At 40.6% G+C, this 18088-nt stretch overlaps 2 protein-coding genes across 10 annotated transcripts in view; both read left to right on the top strand.

The window, feature by feature from the left end:
* LOC122577156 (cyclic nucleotide-gated cation channel alpha-3-like) overlaps positions 1-12607 on the top strand; it is a 214025-nt gene extending 201418 nt beyond the window's left edge. For 5 of the 9 annotated variants that reach the window (XM_043748310.1, XM_043748315.1, XM_043748311.1 and 2 more), the window contains 5 exons: positions 2091-2129; positions 5446-5613; positions 10386-10712; positions 11938-12283; positions 12469-12607. In XM_043748310.1, coding sequence (XP_043604245.1) covers positions 2091-2129; positions 5446-5613; positions 10386-10712; positions 11938-12203 — 800 coding nt within the window. In that variant the 3' untranslated portion in view covers positions 12204-12283; positions 12469-12607. The remainder of the gene's footprint in view (positions 1-2090; positions 2130-5445; positions 5614-10385; positions 10713-11937; positions 12284-12468) is intronic. The other 4 variants (XM_043748316.1, XM_043748313.1, XM_043748312.1 and 1 more) reach the window with 2 other exon arrangements.
* On the top strand, positions 12365-14988 carry LOC122577067. The gene is made up of 2 exons (XM_043748150.1): positions 12365-12381; positions 12469-14988. Exons 1-2 carry the CDS (start codon positions 12365-12367, stop codon positions 13427-13429), a joined length of 978 nt encoding a protein of 325 aa, XP_043604085.1. The 3' UTR covers positions 13430-14988.
* Positions 14989-18088: the final 3100 nt, after the last annotated feature.

Here is an 18088-nt window from a genome sequence, read left to right as displayed (position 1 = left end):
ACGTATAAGCGATTTTGACCGGTGCCTGACCTGACGTGACCTGGCCGTAGTGTGGTCGCTAGTGTGAATCAAGGTTTAAAGAAAAATCGATAGGGCGAAATCGTTGCGAGATCGTCGATGCGTATTGAACAAGGCCCGTGACACGTATTGCCCTTTAGCCTTCGACCCTCTGTTTTTATCGATTATTGTCTTCCAGCCGATAAACCAACACAACCTACTGAAACGTAATAGATATCGTACGAAAATAAATGATACTATATAATACTGGGGCCTCTGTGCACGGCCTCGGCCGTGATAAAAATACCGAGCGTTCCGAAAATACGAGAGACAAGGCCGAAAGCGGGAGAAAATCAATCGTGGGTCGTGTCGGTCGATCGATCCAACCGGACAAACATATACAGTAACTCACGAAAGTATTTGGACACCCTTTAAAACGGAATAACTTTTTTAATATTGGATCGAACGACTTGAGCTTTTTTTCGAGAAGTTTGATCGACCAGTTGGTAATTATGCAGAAAGAGGAGAGGCGCCTCGACTACAGTTTCGTTGAATTTCGGATATGTCGTGGGGTGGAAGTTCTTGAATAACGTGCACTTTGTCCGAAACGTGGGACGATCGCGGTTCGAAAGTTGTGCGATAAAGAACACGGTAGTTGCATTGCATTCGTTCCAATATAAGTGGCCAAAGATGAAATTGCAATACGCATTTGCGTAGGTTCGCAGTCCTGATAGCGGTAACTTATGGTAAAGTTACGTTAGGTTAGGTTAGGTTAGATTCCATGGGTAACCTAACCTAACTTTTGATCGCCTAGGGCAAAGTGCACGTTACTCCCTTTGTTTCCCTTCTGTAACATATTCCAAGGACAAGATCATTGGAGTTAAGGTCCCCTTCTCTGCATAATTACCGATTAATTTAATCGATGATGTGTAAAAAAAAAAGGGTCGTGGAAAAATTGCAGTACCTTGGAATCGCGAAGAAAATGACGAAGGTCGTTTTTTACGATCTTTTCGGTGATACAGGAAAGGACACGCTTTCAACGATTTCAACGAGATTGAAATATGTTGCCAAGGTCCTAATACACCTACTGCTATAACCTAACCTATAACCCACTCATTTTTATGTACGCACGATATCAACCTCTTCCGTTAATGAGTTAAATTTCGGTTGGTCTGCGTAAAAATGCGACCAACTGTTCCAAAATGAAGTATGACCGTAACATAATTCGAAATTCTTTGCGAATACCTCGGAACCTGAGATCCAACGGAACAGGAACATACTTGGGAAAAAGTTGTTCAGAATGTTGACCTTGACAACATGTTTTAAGCGGCGAGACGCGTCCTGTTCTGTATGCTATATAGTGTCCGAATACATGGCAAATACATGGATCGGGACTCGTGCTCTACCGTGCTCTACCGTGCTCTACCGTGCTCTACCGTGCTTTACCGTGCGTGCATCGAAGATAAGAGCGAAACGGAATAGGTAGAGCGCAATACCAACGATTGTAACCATAACCCGGTTCAACTCTTACTAATACGATACCGTAGGAGTCGGCTCATTTCTTACTCCCGATCACATATCGCATATTTCTTTAGTTCAGTTAAAAATTGTTGCTCTGAAAATATAGCCATATACGATATCATTTTCATCGTACGAATCTCAGTAATCTGACTAAGGCCATCTCGTAACGATATGATAGAAGATAGAAAAGATTACCTTTTTCTCATTCCGGTAATTCGATATCGAGTCGAATTACGTCGATACGGATCAAAGATATGACCGAGGCCTGCCTCGAGCCAGCAGTTCCAGCAATTGGTGAGGATAATTTCCGGCTGTATGTGCGGACAAATTTTTGATCGTATATCCCGGAATTTGTTGTCGTATGTACGCGATATGGACTGTAACGCAGATTTGGAAAACACATTTGGTAGATTTGCGACAGTAGATGAACTTCTCAGCATGTACACCTATACGTAACTGGAATTGCAATCTGTTTTCGAAGCTTTTTTACACGTTATCCAGTAAACTAATCAAACTTCTCAAAAGAAACTCAAATCGTTTGGTCGGATATTAAGAAAGTTATTCTGTTCTAGCTGGTGTTCAAATAAAAAGGTCACATAAAAGGGTGTTTCGTGAGTCACTGTACTTTTTAGTCACTCCTGTTTTTATCGTTCCTCTTTAGACACTCCTGCTTTCGTAGTGACATTAGAATACCTAGTTTAGATTTGACCCATTTGGAAACTGGACATGCTCTTTCAGCATTCTTTCATCTTCTTTCTGGTTACGTTTGCCGATCGATTTGCTTCTGTGACATGCTGAAACATACATTTTACCCGTGATCTATCTGCGCAAGGAAATATTTGCGAGTCGTCTCTGCGAAACAGGCCATTTTTTATCCATCGTTTGTACGAGAAACTTTGAATTCCAATGAACGTTAATTATCGAAATGTCTGGAGAATGTCTCGCATCGTTGATCATATATATATACACGTTTCTGATGAACCTCATTAAGGATAATTTAGTTTCATCAACTTGTATCTATCCATCTCTGTTCTCGGTTTAAGATATCTTTAAAAGAATTTAACTCTAACAATAATCGATATTCGTACGACAGTCTAATATAATGGACAACGATGAATAAAAAATGTTGCGTTCTCGCGTAGAAAGAAGGGGGAGAGTGCATAAGTTAAATATATCTGGTAAATATTTTCTTCGCTCACGTTCATTTCCATATTTTTCTACTTTATTACCCATATCAGTGCACTATTTAATTACCTATATCTTATTATCTTATTATATTTTTCACGATTCTTCTCTAACATTTTTCAACGTAGTCTCTTAATAATTATTGTAACTTATTGCTGCAATGATTCGTGCCCACGGATGTGACTAATTTGCACTGGAAAATTTACATTACCTTCTTATATATGTCCGTATATTAATTATCGTAGTTAGTTTCCTGTATATTGAACGATCATCTACTGTGGAAAACAAATTTTATATCAAACACTTTTCGCTGGCAAGAACAGCCGAGAACGATTTCTAAATGTCATCGATATTAGCAAGCATGATTTCCAGAATATATTATCAATATATTACGCAGTATCGATCAAACGAACAATCTCATCTCGTTAGAGACTTTTTAAATCACGAGCGTGGTAAATATCGCGCAAAAGACCCAACAAGTTTTACAAGCGGTGTAACCGCTACATTTACAACGTACTATTCGAGAAGGAAATTAATCAAATTTCACTCCAGTCACCATCAATTTGTAACAACGTACAAGTGACACTCGTCATTCGCGTTGCAACAATATATTTTTTATCGGAGCAAATAAAACATTTCGACTCATGATATCGCGTACATTACGTGTACGAACAAAAGTATATTTGCATTTCAGTCATCGATAGGACATTCGTCAATTAGTTTGGAAATAAATACATGCGTTTCTCCGTGTTTACCAACGTACAATACAAATAGGTACTTTGCATGTCCGAACATTATGTACACACCCGCGAATAAATCGAATTTTACCCCTTTTAACTCTAGCAAATAAATTACTGTGAATTATTCCCTTTTACCATTTTAGCAATTATATCGCACTCACCGTTGATAATTAATTGATAATTAATATGCAATGCATCAGGAGTTGTGTTCCCATTTCTTGAACATAAATGTTTAACATAATTAACGGTAAAGGAGCGACATTATACACATGTTATGTGAAAAAGAGATTACGCGCAAGTGAACCGTGATTCGAAATTGACCAAATTGTTTCGCGATATGTATCGTCAAATGGTAACCTTTTTACGCTCTTAATCTGAAACGTATCAATGCTTCTAAAATATATATTTGTCAAGAATTTTATACTTTGCGATACGACAGTAGCTGCCTTCGATTAAAAAAACCCTGTTTAAGACGTACAAGAATTTACACAACACCTTCGAATGGTTCCAGTTTCACAATTTTTTCATTATAATATTAAGAATAAAAAATCAGATTCTGTTGAGAGATAAGTGACCTTTCAAAGGAAAAGTTAAGCGAGATCTGTTAATACAATTATGCAACAATTAAAAAGTTAGGGAAAGAGATATGGAATATTCGTTTTTCCTTCTTTTTCTTTTTCTTTTTTTATTATCGCTACACGTGCAGTTTGTCGCATAACAGTAATCTACAGAACGCGTCTTACGTTATTTATCGCATAAAACAAATTTTTATTCCGATGAAAATATACACATAACATATACGTATCATCATCACATGACGCTCTTTATAATGATAAGAAAACTTGACCCCACTGAAGCACACACACACACACAATACATAGATATAAAACGTCACGTAGTTTGTCGGTTTTCAATGAAATTTTGTCGAGCATGATTTTTACGGCTTATGAGCCAAGGTTATGCTTTGATATGGTTTTCAAGTTGTATCGTTAGGTAACATCGGCGTGTAAAGTAGCCTTCAGCATCGTCATATTCACAACCATCGCCCATTTTACGACACAGCACCGGCACGACGTTCGGCTGTCCACGCGTCAGCAATGATTCTATCTTGGACGTCGATGATCCGATATCAGATATTATTTAAAAGTTAATTAGAGCGGCAAATGCAAGACTGTGACATTTCATCCGCGATGTTATTTACAATAGTTGTAAAAGCTCGGAGTAATTAAATTAACGATCGTAGAAGATTGAAACGATCAGCTTCGAACCAGTCAGACGATAGGATCCGAAACAGTTGGAATCGCTTCGAATCTGCATGGTATACGCGACGACAATTTTTCGGATCACACGAGGAACAGGATTATTTAAGGAAGCTCAAAACTCTGGGGAGTCCCGATTCAGATCGCCAATACCAGAATGAGAAAGCGTTGTACGTATCTTATTCGTCTTCTGCCGAACGACGTCACTGTTCGCTCGATCGCAAAGATTTATAGCTCCTTGCTTTCGCGAACCTCTTTCTCGTTTCCGGATCTCTCGTTCTGACGACGAGTTGGAACAGAGAAGAAGCAATAGCGAGTTGCTTATTCCAACGCGGAAGCCAGCTGCGTGTTTCGAGTTATACGCCAGTTTCTTCTTTCGAGTCGGAAAACGGCGGTTCATTTCGAGGCGAGTCTCACGAGATACCCGGGTGTCTCGTAAGTTAGAATCCCGTTTCAGATCCCATTACTAGGATTCAGGATTGCTATCGAGTCGGCAAGGAGGAACGTACGTCGGTGCTTGTGCTGTTGTCGTCAAGTGGACGCACTTGTGTTAATTAGAATACACGCGAATAATACGAATACGTGGATGCTGGTCTTCGGGGCCATGTGCTTGTTGGACGGGCGACGAGCTTTACACGATCGATGTACGATAGCGGAACGATCGGTCGATCGATCGGTTCCGAGCGGATACAACAGAAAGCTTGATGCATCTCGATAACCAATAAATGGCTACATCGACGCAGGTAACCGGCGAACAGCCAGTGTACGTTCGGTGGGCTACTCGGACCTCTTCGTTCTCAGCAAGAAGGACATGTGGGACGTTCTGAAGGAGTATCCTGCGGCCAGGATCAGACTGGAAGCCATCGCGGTGAAGAGATTGGAAAAATACAAGAGGGCTCCTCTCGAGAAAGGTAAGAACCTTTAAACGCTGCTTAATTCTACGACTCGAACGACGTTCAGTTTCATCGACTGTCTGTCACGGCGATTTTCAACCGGCGTGCCGGCAGAATTCTGAAAAGGCGCGCGAACGTAAGTGGAAATATCTCAGACCGGCACGAATTGCCTCGAACCGAACACGTACGCGTAATACATCTTTTGGTCTACCGCGGAATTCCAGTAATGAGTTTGCGCGTACCGTGAGATGGAAATGCGTTGAAAATCGCTGCTCTATAAGCCGAGTTCTCCGTTTGCTCGTGACTTTGCTTCTTACGATTTTTCATCCGAGGTCTGCTAATTAACGAATGACGTTGAAAGATCGTTCAGTTTCGGTATAATTGACGAATAACGCAACACCGATCCGAGTCAACGATTCGAGTCAATAGAGGTGAACGGAACGTTCGCCTGCTAGGCACGCGATAGACGCGAGGGACTTGAACTGTTGGCTGGCGAACGTTCAGTTCAGAAGCGGTTTACGTGGTTTATCGTCAGGGTTTGTCGTCGCTTTTAGCGTCTGTGTGATACGGTGTCTGAAGCCCGTGTACCTCCATCGACTCGATTCATTGTACGCGCTATAGCAATGACTAAACAAGTCCCCGTTAATGACTAAATAAGATTCGATATATAACATACACGTACATGGACAGAAGAATACACGGCATTTGTCGCAACTATACGGGATGAGACTAGCGACTGGGCCGGTCTATAGGAGGATATTGTAGAGGACAATTTTGCATTGTTTATCGAGAGGTTTGGGTTAGGTTTGGGTTAGCGCAGCGCGATTTTTTAATGGAATCCTACGATCTTGTTTGCGTCGATCGATTCCTCGTGCTGTTCTGAACAAAAAAGTATAATATTAGGATAGATACAATGCTGGTGGCGATGAAGACTTCACGTGGTTCTTTTGTTCCGAACGTAACAATGGGACTGATTGACGATATACCGCGACTTTTAAATCTGCTCTTCCGTAATAAACGAAAAATGTTGCCGAGCGGAATAAAACGACGACGCTCGTGTTCTTCCCCTGTATTCTTCGTATTACGCTTGCGCCAGTTAGTCGCAAATCGACGGCTGAGCATGTTTCGCCCTCGCAAATTACTTTGATCTAAGATTCTCGCAAACCACATTCAAGTCGTCGTGATCTTCCAACTACAAAACGTTTCGAATCTGGATAAACATCGTCTACGTGTATTCGCGTACACGTGTATCGTTGACAAATGCAAACGAGTCGAAATGTAGCTCCGCATTAACAGCAATTCAAGCCGAATCTGTCTACCCGCTTAGCAGCAATTACATAGTTTAGAGCGAAAGTTAGCACGGAGATGTAATTTACTTATTAATTTACCCTCGTGTACCGACTATTCTGCAACAGATGGTAGAAAATTTAGCAGCCGTCTCTGCAAGCCGAAATAGCACGAAAATGAGGAATAAATATATCGCGTTTGTGGCTTTGTCCGTTAAGTCTTTCGTCGTTTTACTCGAACGTCACACGCGCACATTGAAAAGACTAAACTTTTTAGACTGGTAACACTCGCGAGTAACGCACGCGTTGCTATACAGGGTGTATCGTAATACCTGGTGCCTACTTTGAGAAGCGAGAGCAAGTGGCACAAGAACAACGTTTATTTATATAAATATTCTCCTCGTACGTTTCGACATCTAAAAGCGCGATATACCGAAAGGCCTGCCTCTCGGCTGGATAAATAAACTACGGAAAGAAAAATGTGTTACTGGTGGATGTAATAAATATCCGCGATCGCTATAGCTGTCAAAAATCCTGGCCCGTAATACAACCAGTCACGCGCGTCCATTCGGACCTTTTGTTCTATGACGTGATTGAGTGACCAAAGGAACAGAAGTACAAGCGATTCATGGTTATACGTATGCAGAGAACGAACGCTGCCATCGAAGCTACAATAGCTCGAAAAGGATCATCTTCGTAAAGGAAGACTCGCGCAATATTATAATTTGTTTTTAAAGGCACATAGCGTGGATAGTTTGAAAAGTTTGAAATAAGCAACGAAGACTGGAAATCTCTGGTAAAATTTAGTTCTCGAATAAATTCCAATAAACTTTGATAAAAATCGTGACTCCGTTGGAAAGAAGTTCGATATCCAGAAATCGAAAGTCCAATTTCTACGAATTTTCGATTTCGCTGATTTTTCCCTAATCGTTTCCTTTCGTCGTATTCACGTATCGTTTGATCGAAACTTTAGCGTAGCTGTTTGAACAAAATTATCGTAGATATATCTTCGCAAGGAAGGAACGGCTCTTTCGCGCGTTAACCGAGAAAGTATACGTATAGAATTAGGATAAATCATGCGGCTCTAACCCGATCGTACTTACGGCACGTGCAAGAACTGTCGATCCGCGACAAATATCAAGCATGTCGTGTAAGAATGCCAGAATGAGACGAATAGGATACCGCGAGAAGAGTAATAAATCTGTCACGCAATACGAACGGTGTATTACGTTCCGAGGAGAACTGTAACAAACCGCGCAAATCATTATTTCCATCGAAATTCCAGCAACGATTGCAAATTATCAAATTTCTAGCGAACGATTTCGGCAAAAACGAAGCTCTACTAGACGCACAGCTTTGCTACTGATCAGGCTGCGGATGTTCATGCACTTGTGAGAGATGTAGAGATGCATAGAACGCACGCGACATGCAGAAATACGTCGAATATTCGACTCGATAGACAAACTACCTAAATCCTGGCGCCATTTCTTTACTCTCGTCTAGAAAGAAAAGAGAAGAAAGAGAAAACAGATTTGCATAAATATCCGCGGTCCACTAACGACCTTCTTCCGTGCGTTGCGGCCACGTTGAAACCAATTAAAAAAAGAGCCAAAGTACAACAAAACTACTTTTTCGCTCTTAAATCACGGAGCAGCCTAACGATACACCATAGAAGCTCGCTGAGGAGATTTAAAAGGATCTCGTTGGCGAACAACGAGGCAAACAGCCAGCGGGGACGTCGATGGCGTTGCGAAAAAATTCTCGATCCTCGGTGTGTCGCCGACGAACGTGGCCAGACCGTGGACTTTCGATTAATTAATTCGGAAGTTGAAGAGCCAACAAACGCGCAGCTTATCATCCTCTTCGCCCTGGCGTCGTCGTCGTCGTCGTCGTTCTTTCGCTGAAAGAAAGTTGCTATTGTTACGAACTTTCGAACTGGCGAATCGCATCGTCTGTACTTATGTGTATAAGTACGTAGTTCGAGACGGCCAAGTGCTCTATATACGCACTGACACTGACGCAGACACACACGCGCGCGCGCGCGCTCGCGCAAAACTCAACAACCGCAGAGGCAGCACCGCTGCACTGCCGCACTGCTGCACAATGAGAAAGGCGGTGGCTTAATTAAAGAAGCTCGGCGTGGTGAAAATGGGAGGCGGTTAGGCGGCATTGGCGAAGCGCAAGCAGATCCGCGAGGCCTGTTCTCGAACAAAGGACCCTGTTCGAACGCAGAACACAGCGAACGAGCCTGAGACGAATTTCGAGAGGAAAAAAAGAATAGGAGAGAGAGGAGATCGCACTTGTCAAGGCAACTCGACGTACAGTAACGAGGATGTTGTTGGCGTGTTTGCTTTGCAGTATTGGAAATATGAAGTTGCGTTTCAGCTCGTGGAAAGCTGTCGAGCTTGCAACGGACTGCGCCTAGTGGAAACTTGTTCTACTACATCCTCTGGTTGAAGGATTTACGATTAGTTACCAATATGACGGCGGAATTACTTGGATCATTATACTCAACTTTCGTTTAGCTCCACGTCGTTGATCATTGTATAGCGGCTTTTACTTTGTAGGAGGAAATTCTATCTTTGCGAATAATGTAGCCGGTTAAAGTGAAATCGAATATTATTAACGTTATAACGAAATCCAATGTACAAAGCAGCTCGATCGATACGAAGCGCGTTCGTGAAAGCAAAATTCCAACGCGAGACTACCGTTCGCGACGATGTTACGATTGTAAGTTCTCGTTAATTTTCGAAAAATTCTATCCACGTGAAATGGAAAAACGTAATTCGGTTGATCGGTGCAGACGTTTCAGAAACTTTAGAAACGGCCTATGTGAATTTCGTACTTGATCGTAGTCGGACGAATCTTAATCTTACAAATCTCAATGGAAAATTTATTTAATAAGTACCAAATATATCGAAACTCTGTAACACGCGCCGACTAAAAGTAAACTTTTAGCTACAACGATGATCTTACACGTCTCCTTTCCAAGTAGAATCCGTTTAATCGACGAACCGTCTTATAAAACGATCGATCTACATAAATCTTGAAAAATACTAAAAAGAAAAAAAAAAGACCTTTCGAAACCAACTACAAGCCCTACCAAAATCAAAAACAGCACTGTTACACGCACATAGCAGAACACTGTCGAAATAAGAACATACAAAGTACACAACTTTAGAAAACTTGGTTTAAAATTTATGCGAAAGTATCAAACTAGCTGCGCATAAACTAAGCAAAACTCCGACCTCACGCACACCTCCTTCTCAAACAGCTTTCATTTAGAACGCTCTAACTGCAACTACCTCACAAAAAAAAAAAAAAAAAAAAAAAAAAAAACAGTCGGTCTACATAACTCCTGAGAAAAAGAAACAAAAAATCTAAAAGACACATTTTCAAACAGACTACGAGCCTTTCCAAAACCAAAAGCGACACTGTTCCTACGTCAACCGAACTTCATACTTGTGGCATGTGACGTTTTACGCGCACGATACGAACTTTCAGCTGCAATGGGACGATGCCAAAGCACGCCAGGCCTCGTGGAGTCACGAGGTCGTATACCGTTGGAGGAGATGTGGGTTTCACCGGTGGACACCAAGTCCACTCACGCGTACTCGGCTGGCCACTCGTTGTTCTCCCCCAGCCCTAGTCCGGTGACGTCGCGCGGCTTGCCCAGCACCGCCAGCAACGTCAACGCGAGCAACGTTGCGAGGAGCATGGATAGTCCGATGAGTGCCACCAGCAGCGGCCACAGCAGCGAGGAACAGACCGCCAGGGCACCGCAATCCGCGGCCACACAGCCATCCACCGGCAGACAGTCCACCCACTCTGGCAAGTATTTCATCTTGAACGCCACCGACTGGAAATATACGCCCTCCTTCTGAATTCTTCGGCCCCGATTCTCTTTCTTAACTCTCGGACCTTCAGATTGAACGCATTTTTCCTTCGTGATTTAATGGACGTTAAATCACCAAGGAATCTTCTTCCTCTTCCGTTGGAATCGAAGCTTCCACCATGCCTGATGCACAGTATCCTTTGATTTACTGGTCGGTTCACCTAAAAGGCTACCCATCGCCAACAAAGAATTCGTAAGAATATCGAGATAAAAGGAACGAATGTTTGAAAGTACGAATGAGTTGGAAACTCGTGATCATTTTCCGTGGGAGGTTTTATTTTTCCGGCTGGCTGTGCTACGACCAAAGCTCGTCGAATATATATACATATATATATGTATATACGTTTGGTATATAGAGTTCGAGTATGATTTGGCTGTGATATTTAAGGTCCGGAAAAATTGTTACTTGGGAAGGAAGGAACCACACTCTGACACACCTGTTGTTAATTAGCAGCCACGTACCGTAATAGCGATTTTTCTGTCGGTTGTCCGCCGTTCGTAGAAGGAATCGTAAGGAGTTGTCTGTCTGATGATGATATTGCGAGATTTTAATGGACGATCCAAACTTAACCTAAACTCAATTTATGTAGATGGAAAGAAATTTGTTCAGTTCTTTTAGTGGCAGAGTAAAAACTACTTACACGAATAACGGTATGAAATATTTTGTTTAGTCGAAAAACAAAATTCATGAAACTCTGCATCTCCTTCAGAGTATCGGATTATTTATAGTCGTTTTCACGATCTTATATACGTAATATGTCGTAGTATGAAAAGTTCATCGAAGATCGAACCAGAGAGGTTTGTTACCTACTAGCAATTTACGCGTGACGTTAGCACTCGTCCGTTGTAAACGGGTCGCCGTAAACAGTTCAATAAGGAAATATTGCCTGAATGAATGAATCCAATAAAAAATGAAGTCATTCGTCTAGAACAAGTATATCTTCACTGGGAGAACTATACGTAAAACGTCGAGACGATTTGCAAATAAACGTATCTCTTAAATAGACGTTTCTTGACTTGCTTTAATCAATAACGAATTAATCAGATACGCGTAACGAACGATCGGCTAACGGGATACGAATAAATTAATTAACCATACCGATATTCGATATCGTTGATTCACATGACGGATAAGACGATATATAACGTTATTCTTTCTAGGCATAACCAGCAGCATGACGCATTTAGTGAGCGAAGGTGCCACGCCACTTTTAGGCACTAACGAAGCTCTATTGGCGGAAATTAAACGTCTTCGGGAACGTCTGGTTTGTTTGGAGTCTGAAAACGCAGTAATGAGCGCTAAACTGAATCAACAACAGTGGGAAGTTGAGAATCGATTGGCTGAAATCGAGATGCAGATTTGCGGTGCCAGCTCGTCTTCCAGTTTAGAGGATAACAACGAGCGAAATCGAGAAAGTATCATTTAACAAGAAACAAGGCCGCGAGAGCGCGGCAAAACGAAGATAGCGCGGATACGACACTATTTGGCTGACGCTACAGACGACAGGTAAAGTGGTGTGTTACCTTATTAAAGATGATGAGTATTCAATCAGATGGTGAAGCGTTTATCTCGAAACACCATTGCTGAATGTTTCCAGTTTTGAAGTAAATTCCCTTTTTGAAGTAAAACGTAGCATATAACTCTTACGATCTCTTCATAGGTTTATAAATCTATAATAAACTTTATTACAGATACGCGGCAGATGACAGGGAAGAACTGGAAGAAACTAGAATCTCTGGTAGATCCAGCGATACAAAGTCGATCGGTAGCCTCAGTCAACATTTCTTCGAAAGCGACGAAGATGAGAAATATTACGGCACTTGCAATGGTTACGCTTCGCAGCCTGGCAGCAAGTCAAACTTATTGTTATGCAGCGAATGTGATCAGAAAACCCGTACCTGCACGTACAGACCACAAACGCCCGGCTCCTATTCCAGTAGATACGTCGAGGAACGTTTCGACGATCGACTTCAGGAACCGGGAACTTCCCGCACGTACAAAAGCCCGATTCATATGTCTTCTTCTCCTCGGTCGGTGTATCACGATCAAGAGCATAGCGGTCAATCATCTTCACCTAGGTCGTTGTATCGTGATCAAGAGTATCGAAGAGTTTGGCCCAAGAAATACGAACAGGAGCATGACCGAAGAGACTACGAAGACAGAGACCCGAAGCAGGACGATGACAGTCCTGTCTGCGAAGTCTGTCATGGAAACGGTCATGTTGTTCAATGCGAACATTGCGATTTTTCTAGCGAAGGTGATTTAATATGCTTCCGATGTCAGAGCGACGAAGGCTCGTCGAATGGTCAAAATTGTCCTCGTTGTGAAAAAGATGACAGAATATTATCGAGTAGTAGGGTAGGATCGCAAAGGGGAACAACGTCATCGAGTGACGAAGGAAAGTACCCGGTGGATGCTGTAGTCAAAATCCAGGTTAACGACCATATGATTGACGTAGACTCGGATGAGACACCTGAAAGTGACTTATCAAGTAGTCATCACCACCAGAGGGGTACAATGGACCGACTAGATACTATTGTCGAGGCAAAGGGAGACACTGCCAGTGAAAATGACGAGGAAAACGGCGGTACAAAACTAAATGGAACTAACAGCGCAAGATATCTCAATTATATGATCGTACTGTTTCTGTAAATAACATGGTTATGGTGGCTGCAGTTGAGCTATGGATCACGTTGGTAAATGGAGAGTGTTGTTTCGTCGAAATTAGCAATCGACAGATGATAAATACAGACACGCTTCTAATACCTTATAAGTTTTAAAGTTTCGAATGATTTCATAATATCTATACGACATTGTATAGCACACTTATTATAATACTGTTATAATAACATACTATTTATATGCTAGTAGTATACTATTATAACATACTGTTATACTCCTATAAAAACAAACCACTTTCTAATAGTATTTCGCTATAGGGTGATATAACTTAAAATAGAAAAAATATATAGCAGAATACACATATACATTACAAGTTTCGATAGATATTCTTTTCACGATACGATAGCAGACTGCTGCTGTGTTCGTTTTGAGTAGAATTCTCTGATGAAGCAAAGTAGTTGACGTTACCCTACTAAAATCGTGTCTCACCTCTGTTAATTATAACTCTGTAATTATCTCTATTTTGATTACGAAGCACGAAGTAAATATAAAGTGAAACTTGGAACGATTCGGTATATCAAAATTATGGTTACCATAAACATTCTCAAGATGGATAAATAGAAACGTTTCAAGCCCTTTTATACGCGTATACTATTTCTAAACACTCTGATGAACGATTTTTGACGAACATTTGAGCGGATCGAGCCGCTAATATCCGCAACGACACTCTCCATCCAAGACGAAGCATTTTCAAAAGTGATAGTTCGCTGCACGAGAGAAAAGATCTATTGATTTTTTACGTGTCTGGCGACTTTTCAAAATGTTCCGTGCTTCACAGGTTGCTTGACATCGAAATTCGTTGCCGTATGATATTTTCGGCGCCATGGCTCAACTCGCGTGTAAATAAACTGCCAATGGAACATTCATCCGTATATCGTAGGGCCGTATAGGTTAATAGATAACTCATAACGTTTAAAATGCTACTTGAGAGAATGAGGAAGAAAGAAAGGAAGATCGAACGAGAGAGTGGAGAGAAGAAAGAGAGAATGAGAGAGGGAGAGATGTTATATTACGTTGGACACGCGCAGCGTTACCATAAGCTGAGATCCATAATGCAACGATCGACACGATTCCATGCGCGACTTTTAGAATGGGTTTGTGCAGAAATCGTGCTCGTTTTAACTTGTATCTTTATCGTCTTTCTTTTCATAATTCGTTCTTTTCAAATGTTTTGTACCAAATTCGTTTTATCTCCCTCGAAGTAATTCTTCATCGTTGGTATAGAAGATGTAGAATTACAATGAATAAGAAAGAAATTAGTTTACTCGTTATATATCGTTTGTTACGTGCATTTATCGAAACAAATTGAACGTATTAATTGGAGATGTGTGATCTGTGTTTGACATGTTGTCATTGTGTCAAATGTTTCGTTCATCAACTGATAAAGATTTGTACACAAACCTGAGTAACTCATGTTCGGGACCAACTAAAGCCACCATCTGCATCACTGCTTCCGACTTCTGCTTTCATTTCATGGTCATTAGATTTCATATTTTCTTTTTTCTTTTCTTCTTTTTTTTTTTTTTTTTTTTTTTTTTTTTTTTTTTTTTTTTTTTTTTTTTTTTTTTTTTTTTTTTTTTTACATATACGGAATACGAGAATTTATGGAAATTCTACAGTAATTTCTTTTCAACGATACACGTCGGTTAAAGAAAAGATTTATCAGAGAAATAGCGCCGAAACATTCGCTAGATGATTTACACGATCAAATTGAATCTCACTATTAGTGTACGTGTAATTTTATTATTTTTACACATCTTTCCTTTCGATGTGCCGAAACCAAACAACACATAGGAATTACGAACGTGAATATATTTCAAGCAGAGCAAAGCATTCATAACGAGTCGTATTATATCAGGTTGGAAAGTTTCAATTCGGATGAACGACGATAGGATTACTTGTCCTCGTACTGACTCGTACCATTTCTCCTCGAGGGCCTCAACGGGACCGAATTTCTCCAGATTCGAAAAATCGAAACGGGATCACAACCCTTCTTCCCTATTTCCCCCATGTTTATAACGTTATATTATGTTGATAATATAATACGATCTCGTGATCGACATTTTTTCCCATTTATTCGGCTCGTTATTTTTCATTGCAGAATAGCTAACGTTGCAGACATCGTATTCGACAAATGTCGCTTTAAATTTTGTTCTCCGAGTCTCCAAGAATTTTTTAGTTTTCAATCGTGAACGCATACGGAGTTTCACTCCAAGTCTCATATCCGTTCTAGTCGCGATCCTTGATATACCGTTTGAGGAACAAAGTTGAAAAATAGTATCTTTCCTCGAGAATTATTTAGATAACGTAAAAAGGTGCAAAAACAAAAAAAAAAAAGAAAAAGAAGAAAAAAACACCACACTCGTTAAATATCCGTATTAATTGTGGGGGAAATAATAAACTGCAGACTCGCCCGTTTGTATTATTATAGAGACAGCTAAGAAGAAGGCGGTGTAAATCCTTCGAACTACAAAATACGAAACGACGATTTGTAATAAGGATAGCGACTTTTTTAGTATTTATAAACCATCGAATAGACTTTAATAGTTAGATACATTTTTTTAACGTTCACTGTCCCACTTTGTAAGCAGACCGCACGTTTGCCGCTTGAACCGACGAGATTTCACATTTGACGAACGAAACGCGTAAATCCGAAAGACGAGAGGAGAAAAGCAGCCAGGTAGAGAAGGGGTATATTGCATAGTTATCTAGCTAGCTTCGAACACTACGTCGAGGGACGTATTTCACGCGAAAGATTCCGCGGGATTAGACTTATATCAATCTCTACATGGTATTCAGAGCGACAGACATTATCAAGAATACAGCGCAAAGTCTGAGCGAATAATCGTTAAGATACACCATTATCCGAAGACCTATCTTACCTTGAAGCAAGGGCGTGATAACTCGAAGGGTTGAAGAAGTTATATCGTATTATCAGGATGTTTAAATTGTGCTGTGTACATATCGCGAACTCGGATTTTTCTCCATTCCTATATACTTGCGTAAGCAATGAAATTTTCAAGAATTTTTAAGAATCAATCGAAAGGACTAGTGGTTAACCGTTTTAAGAAAAATATTTGCTTCTCTTAGCGTCAGAGCTGCTCTTCCTTTGTAATTTGTTTTACGATATCGTTATCGTGGAAAGAGACTCTTCTGGTAAATAAAAAGTAATAATATATTGATAATGTTACTAAATGGTATAACGTTTAAAGGACTAGAAGATCGGAATAGGTCGAGTTACTTCGTCTTTGCGACGAGGTATCGGGTGTACTATTATTCTACTGCCATGTTCTAAAACTAGGAAGAACTTTGAGATCATTGAATACACCCAGTCCTATACATCATCGTAAGTTCATTACACGGGAGACACTGCACGATTAAACTCTCTCTCTCTCTTCGTTTTATAAAAGTTTTACACGCGATCGCACTTATTTCTGATCGAGCGTTGATTTATTGACGGAGCGCAACGCTGTAAAAATCCATTTTGATCGTGGATGCGGTTCAAGATACGACGGTATCTATCTAGCCGGCGACTACGATAAAACGGAGAGAGAACGTTCAATCGCATTCGAATAGGAAAAGAGGAGTGCGTTTAATCAGCAGCCTTACTTATACACAATTATTATCTACATTATTGTACTAAATTTATAAGCATGATTTGTGTACGTATATGTATGTCGACGTACTTTTGATTATAGCCTTGAGAGAATGCCGCGGACAACGATAATCTCTGAGCAACGTATGGCTTGGTGTAGTACGTTTCCGGATAATTAATTATTCTATCTCTCCTCGGTTACAATGAATATGTTCCATTTATTTTTGTTGCTCGATACTCGTACCATTTGTAAAATCTAAAATTCTAGGCTATTTAAATGGCTGTGATACGTGTACGTTCATAATTTATTACTCGTTGCCAAATATGTACTTAGTACTTTACGCAATATGATGGTTTACTTATATCGTTTATATCGTTTATATCGTATTGTCTATTTCATCGTTTACGCGTACCATGTATTTCTAAGCTGTTTACAGATACGTTAGGAAATGATAGCCTTTAATTATTTAGCCAGTTGCTCCGAGTCACGTCTTATTTCATAGTGTAAAATATTCACAGCAGCGGAGCACAGCATCGAAACTGCTGATGAACAATTTGTGACTTTACCCAATATTATAAGCCTTCCGATATCTTATCACGTATCGATATTGTTTCAGAGATACTAGATTTGTAGTTGAACACTTTAAGCTCCATCTTCGACGAAAGTGTCTTACCTATACACGGGCGAACAAAATAAGGCGATACCCTATTAGCGTAGCTCTTAATTCGGTATTTGTATACGCTCCTTTTTGTTATTTCTCAATTCACTGAAATCCATCTAGTTAATTAAAAGCAATGTTTATGGAGAAAGGCGTATGTGTGTGTGTGGTGTGTGTGTGTGTGTGTACATATTATTATATGTAAGTTTCATTCACGACGATAGAATATCAGGATGGCGCGGTAAAGGGGAAACAAAGATGAGAATGTAGTGTCTCTGAAACCTTGGAACGCGGGCGAGGAGCGAGTTGGACGATTCGCGCGAGATCGAGCTCGCTCCTGCTCGCCTTAGTTTTTATTCGATTTTGAGAAACTCG

The sequence above is a fragment of the Bombus pyrosoma genome, linkage group LG17, assembly GCF_014825855.1.
Source record: "Bombus pyrosoma isolate SC7728 linkage group LG17, ASM1482585v1, whole genome shotgun sequence".
In the NCBI taxonomy this organism is placed as follows: Eukaryota; Metazoa; Arthropoda; class Insecta; order Hymenoptera; family Apidae; genus Bombus; species Bombus pyrosoma.
This window is presented reverse-complemented; position numbering and strand designations above follow the sequence as displayed.